The sequence below is a fragment of the Geospiza fortis genome, unplaced genomic scaffold, assembly GCF_000277835.1.
Source record: "Geospiza fortis unplaced genomic scaffold, GeoFor_1.0 scaffold1944, whole genome shotgun sequence".
Classification (NCBI taxonomy): Eukaryota; Metazoa; Chordata; class Aves; order Passeriformes; family Thraupidae; genus Geospiza; species Geospiza fortis.
This window is the reverse complement of record NW_005054973.1, coordinates 17294-23537: the sequence shown is the minus strand read 5'-3', so window position 1 is coordinate 23537 and position 6244 is coordinate 17294. Positions and strand designations below refer to the sequence as shown.

Here is a 6244-nt window from a genome sequence, read left to right as displayed (position 1 = left end):
GAAGATGAAATACTCGGAGCCGGGCTCGTTGAACGTCTTCAACAACATCCCCCGGTCCTCGGCCTTGGTGGTGCCTGGAACCCCACACGGGCGTCACCGCCGGCGCCGGAACCGGTTCCGGAAGGTTCCGTCGCGAAGGGGGTTCCCATTGGATTGAATTGAATTGGATTGCCAATCCCATTGGGATTGGTGGTTCCGGAAGGTTCCGTCGGGAAGGGGGTTCCCATTGGATTGAGCTGGATTCCCATTCCCAATCCCAATGGAAGGTTCCGTTGGGAACGGGATTCCCATTGGATTGAATTGAACCGCCAATCCCATTGGGATCGGTGGTTCCAGAAGGTTCCGTCGGGAACGGGATTCCCATTGAATTCCCATTCCCAATCCCATAGGGATCAGTGGTTCCAGAAGGTTCCGTCGGGAAGGGGATTCCCACTGAATTCCCACTGAATTCCCATTCCCAATCCCATTAGCAATGGGATTCCCATTGAATTCCCATTCCCAATCCCATTGGGATCAGTGGTTCCAGAAGGTTCCATCAGGAACGGGATTCCCATTGAATTCCTATTGAATTCCCATTCCCAATCCCATTAGCAATGGGATTCCCATTGAATTCCCATTCCCAATCCCATTGGGATCGGTGGTTCTGGAAGGTTCCGTTGGGAACGGCATTCCCATCGGATTGAATTGGATTTTCGATCCTCTAATGCGGAACGGGATTCCCATTGAATTCCTATTGAATTCCCATTCCCAATCCCATTAGGAATGGGATTCCCATTGAATTCCCATTCCCAATCCCATTGGGATCAGTGGTTCCAGAAGGTTCCATCAGGAACGGGATTCCCATTGAATTCCTATTGAATTCCCATTCCCAATCCCATTGGGATCGGTGGTTCTGGAAGGTTCCGTTGGGAACGGCATTCCCATCGGATTGAATTGGATTGCCAATCCCATAGGGATTGGTGATTCTGGAAGGTTCCATTAGGAACGGGATTCCCATTGAATTCCTATTGAATTCCCATTCCCAATCCCATTAGGAATGGGATTCCCATTGAATTCCCATTCCCAATCCCATTGGGAATGGTGGTTCCAGAAGGTTCTGTTGGGAACGGGATTCCCATTGAATTCCCATTGAATTCCCATTCCCAATCCCATCGGGATCGGTGGTTCCGGAAGGTTCCGTCGGGAACGGGATTCCCATTGACTTCCCAATTATTATCTACTATATATTCCCAATTATTATATATTCCCAATTAATCCAACCAATTAATTTTTAGTCACATGGGAGCAGAATTATTGAGGCTGTTTTGGGGCCGTTTTGGGGACATTTTTGGGGACATCTGAGGGCCACGGGTGACATTTTGTGCTCTTAATCTGTGCTCATGTGACGTCTTGATATCAATCTTTTATCACTTGATATCAGTCTTTGATAAGACATTGATAAAATCTTCAATATTTTGATATCGAACCTTAAAAAATATTGATATTGATCTTTGATATCATTGTATCAGTCTTGATCTTGGTATCTTTAATGCTGATCTTGATATAAACCTTGATATTGATCTTTTATTGGTATCTCAGTATCAATATATATCTTGCAATCCGGATATCGAGATATTGATCTTGTTATTGATCTGGGTATCAATCTCTATATCTTGATTTTGATCTTAGAATCCGGATATCAAGATATTGATATTTGAAATCTTGATGCCAATCTTGATATCAACCTTGATATCAATCTCATTATTGATCACACAATCCGGATACCAACATATTGATCTTTGTATTTATCAATATCTTATCTCACTTCTTCCCTTGATATCTACTTGGAAATTAATCTCCTTATCTTCACACCTATTTTGATATCTCGACACCTTAGAGATTTATCTTCATATCTTGATGGTTTTATATTTTTTTATCTTGATATCTCCTCAATATCTTTCTGTCCATCCCAATATCTTCATTTTTTTTACATTTTGGGATTTTTTTCTTGATATCTTGACCTTGAGCTCCACCTTGACCTCTGTCCCACCACCCCCTGGGGACACCAAATTGGGGATTTTTCCCAATTTTTTTCCCCAACTGGAGGGATTTTTCCAGATTTTTTTTCCCAACTGGGAATTTCCCAATTCCCAATCCATTGGGGGTGGATGGGGATTTTGGGGGAAAATTTGGGATGGATTGGGAAAATTGGAGATTTTTGGGGGTGTAGATCGGAAAAATTGGGGGTTTTGGGAGTGGATTGAAAAAATTGGGGATTTTGGGGGTGGATTGGGAAAATTGAGGATTTTGGGGGTCGATTGAGAAAACTGAGGGGAAATTGGGGATGGATTGGGGAATTTGGGGATGGATTGAGAAAATTGGGGATTTTGGGGGTGGACTGGGAAAACTGGGGATTTTGGGGGTTGATTGGGATTTTGGGGGAAAATTGGGGATTTTGGGGGTGGACTGGGAAAACTGGGGATTTTGGGGGTTGATTGGGATTTTGGGGGAAAATTGGGGATTTTGGGGGTGGACTGGGAAAACTGGGGATTTTGGGGGTTGATTGGGATTTTGGGGGAAAATTGGGGATTCTGGGGGTGGATCCACCCCACCCCAGGGGCACTCACCATCCAGCCTGAGGTATTTGAAGCCACGATAAGCAAAATAATCCTCCATGATGGTCATCAAGGAGGTCATCTGGCAGAAGAGCAGCACCTTGTGGTTGGTGGCCCTGAGTTTGGGCAGGATCCGATCCAGGAGCTCAAATTTTCCAGAGGCTCGGTACAAATCCAGCCTGGAATGGACAAAAACGACCAAAATTGGAGGGGAAAAAAAAAAAAAAAAAGAGATTTGAGGTTGAAAATTTGGCGTTTCCTCCTGGTTTGGGATCATCTGGATTCATGAGGTGGGGATGGTTCATCTTCCACCTCTAGAAATCGGTTTGAGTTTGTGAATTCACGGATTTCATCGTTAATTCCAAAATTTGTCACTCACCCCTGCACGATCCCGCCCGTGAACCCCAAGTGCTCTGAGAAGGATTCCTGAAATGGAGAGGAGAAACTGTGACAAAAAGCAGCAGGAAATGCCCCAAAAAATCTGGAGCTGCCTTCAGGATCCCCAGCTCCCTCAGCAAGTTTGGGAGGAGGAGGATGGAGCTTTTTGGGTGGAAAACAGAACGATGGAAGGTTGGGCCTGGTTTGGTTCATCTTTGTTGGGTTTAGCTCTGTTTGGGTTTATCCTGGTTTTGGTTTATCCCAGTTTTGTTGGGTTTAACCCTGTTGGGTTTAACCCAGTTGGGTTTAACCCTGTTGGGTTTAACCCAGTTGGGTTTAACCCTGTTGAGTTTAACCCTGTTGAGTTTAACCCTGTTGGGTTTAACCCTGTTGAGTTTAACCCTGTTGAGTTTAACCCTGTTGGGTTTATCCTTTTTTTGGTTCATCCTTCGCTCTCATGGATTTATCCCTGTTTGGGTTTATCCCTGTTTTTGATTGATCCCAGTTTTGTTGGGTTTATCCCTGTTGGGTTTATCCCCGTTTGAATTAAACCCTGTTTGGGTTTACCCCCGTTAGGGTTTATCCCTGGTTTTGGATTTTCCCAGTTTTGTTGGGTTTATCTCTGTCGGGTTTAACCCAGTTGGGTTTATCCCTGTTGGGTTTAACCTTGAATTTGGTTTATCTCAGTTTTTATCCCTTTTCTAGTTCATCCCTGGTTTTGGTTTATCCCAGTTTTGTTGGGTTTGTCCTTTTTTTGGCTCATCCCTGCCTTTCCTGGGTTTATCCCTGGTTTTGGATTTTCCTAGTTTTGTTGGGTTTAACCCTGTTGGGTTCATCCTTTTTATTTGTTCGTCCTTGGTTTTCCTGGGTTTAACCCTGTTGGGTTTAACCCTGTTGGGTTTAACCCTGTTGGGTTTATCCCTGGTTTTGATTTATCCCAGTATTGTTGGGTTTAACCCTGTTGGGTTCATCCCTTTTTTGGTTTATCCCTGGTTTTGGTTTATCCTGGTTTTGTTGGGTTTATCCCTATTTTTGTCCATCCCTGGCTTTCCTGGGTTTAACCCTGTTGGGTTTAACCCAGTTGAGTTTAACCCAGTTGGGTTTATCCCGTTTTTTTTTGGTTCATCCCTGGCTCTCCTGGGTTTAACCCTTCAGGATTTTTGCTTTTTTGGGTTTATCCTGTTTTTTTTGGTTCATCCCTGGCTCTCCTGGGTTTTAACCCAGTGGAGTTTAACCCATTTGGGTTTATCCCGTTTTTTTTTGGTTCATCCCTGGCTCTCCTGGGTTTAACCCTTTAGGGGTTTTTGCTTTTTTGGGTTTATCCCGTTTTTTTTTGGTTCATCCCTGGCTCTCCTGGGTTTAACCCTTCAGGATTTTTGCTTTTTTGGGTTTATCCCGTTTTTTTTTGGTTCATCCCTGGCTCTCCTGCGTTTAACCCTTCAGGATTTTTGCTTTTTTGGGTTTATCCCGTTTTTTTTTTGGTTCATCCCTGGTTCTCCTGGGTTTAACCCTTCAGGATTTTTGCTTTTTTGGGTTTACCCCGGTTTTTTTTGGTTCATCCCTATCTCTCCTGGGTTTAACCCTTCAGGATTTTTGCCTTTTTGGGTTCAGCTTCCCCAGCCCCACCTCGATGTGCTGGAACATGTAGGGGTGGTTGCAGATCTTGCGCAGCTGCATGATGGTGTTCATCAAGGTCTTGGTGCCTCCTTTGCCCTGCCAGGAACCATCCAGAAAATTAAAAATTAATTAATTAACCCCCCCAGATTAATGCTGGGGTTAAAAAACCCAAATTAATGCTGGGGTTAAAAAACACAAATTAATTAATGCTGGGGTTAAAAAACCCGAATTAATTCTGGGTTCTTCCACTTATTCACCAGTCCAGAATTCCCAGGAATGTTTGGGATCATTGACTGGGAGTTGATGGCCCCAAAAAGGGGCTCAGAAACATTAAAATAAATAAAAAATGGATAAATAGATTGATTTAAATAATTTCACCCAACCCAACCACCTGCTCAAGCCAACCCAACCATCGGTTCAACCCAACCAAACCCAACCCAACCAATGGTTCAACCCAACCCAACCACCCGTTCAACCCAATCCAAGCACCTCCTCAACCCAACGCAATCATTGGTTGGGTTCAACCCAATCACCTGTTCAACCAAACCATCGGTTCAACCCAACCCAACCACCTGCTCAACCCAACCCAACCACCTGCTCAACCCAACCCAACCACCTGTTCAACCCAACCCAACCACCTGTTCAACCCAACCCAACCTCCTGCTCAACCCAACCCAACCTCCTGCTCAACCCAACCCAACCACCTGTTCAACCCAACCCAACCTCCTGCTCAACCCAACCCAACCTCCTGCTCAACCCAACCCAACCACCTGTTCAACCCAACCCAACCTCCTGCTCAACCCAACCCAACCTCCTGCTCAACCCAACCCAACCACCTGTTCAACCCAACCCAACCTCCTGCTCAACCCAACCCAACCTCCTGCTCAACCCAACCCAACCTCCTGCTCAACCCAACCCAACCTCCTGCTCAACCCAACCCAACCATCGGTTCAACCCAACCCAACCCAACCCAAGCACCTCCTCAACCCAACCCAACCCAACCCCAGAGTGGAGACCAAGCCATGCCCAGCATTCCCAAATTCCCAGATCCAGACCTTCTTGTCCTTCTCGGAGCCGTCGGTGAGGAGGACGCCCTTGGCCTGCATGTGCCGGTACAGGACGCGCTGCAGCGCCGACATGTCGCACTTGATGACGTACTCCACCTGCCAGGAGACAACCATTGGTTCAACCCAACCCAAGCACCTGCTCAACACAACCCAACCCAACCATTGGTTCAACCCAACCCAACCATCCGCTCAACCCAACCCAACCCAACTCAACCCAACCCAACCATTGGTCCAACCCACCCCAACCATTGGTTCAACCCAACCCAAGCACCTGCTCAACACAACCCAACGGGATCCAACCCAAGCACCAGCTCAACCCAACCCAACACAGAGGGATCCAACCCAAGTATCGATTCAACCCAACCCAACCCAACCATTGGTTGAACCCAACCCAACCATCTGCTCAACCCAACCCAACTATCGGTTCAACCCAATCCAACCTCCCACCCAATCCAACCCAACCCAACCCAACCATCTGCTCAACTGAACCCAAGCACCTACTCAACCCAACCCAACCATCTGCTCAACACAACCCAACCACTGGTTCAACCCAACCCAACCCCCTGCTCAACCCAACCCAACCCAACC

General features: G+C 46.3%; 1 protein-coding gene across 1 annotated transcript in view; it reads right to left on the bottom strand.

Annotated features, from left to right (window-relative positions):
- The window catches only part of LOC102039965 (transcription activator BRG1), a gene marked incomplete at its 5' end in the record, with an annotated part of 32774 nt that overhangs the window by 11037 nt on the left and 15493 nt on the right, over nt 1-6244 (bottom strand). Inside the window, 5 exons of the mRNA XM_031065661.1 lie at nt 1-74; nt 2607-2773; nt 2974-3020; nt 4599-4685; nt 5645-5752. Of these exons, the coding sequence (XP_030921521.1) occupies nt 1-74; nt 2607-2773; nt 2974-3020; nt 4599-4685; nt 5645-5752 (483 nt within the window). The remainder of the gene's footprint in view (nt 75-2606; nt 2774-2973; nt 3021-4598; nt 4686-5644; nt 5753-6244) is intronic.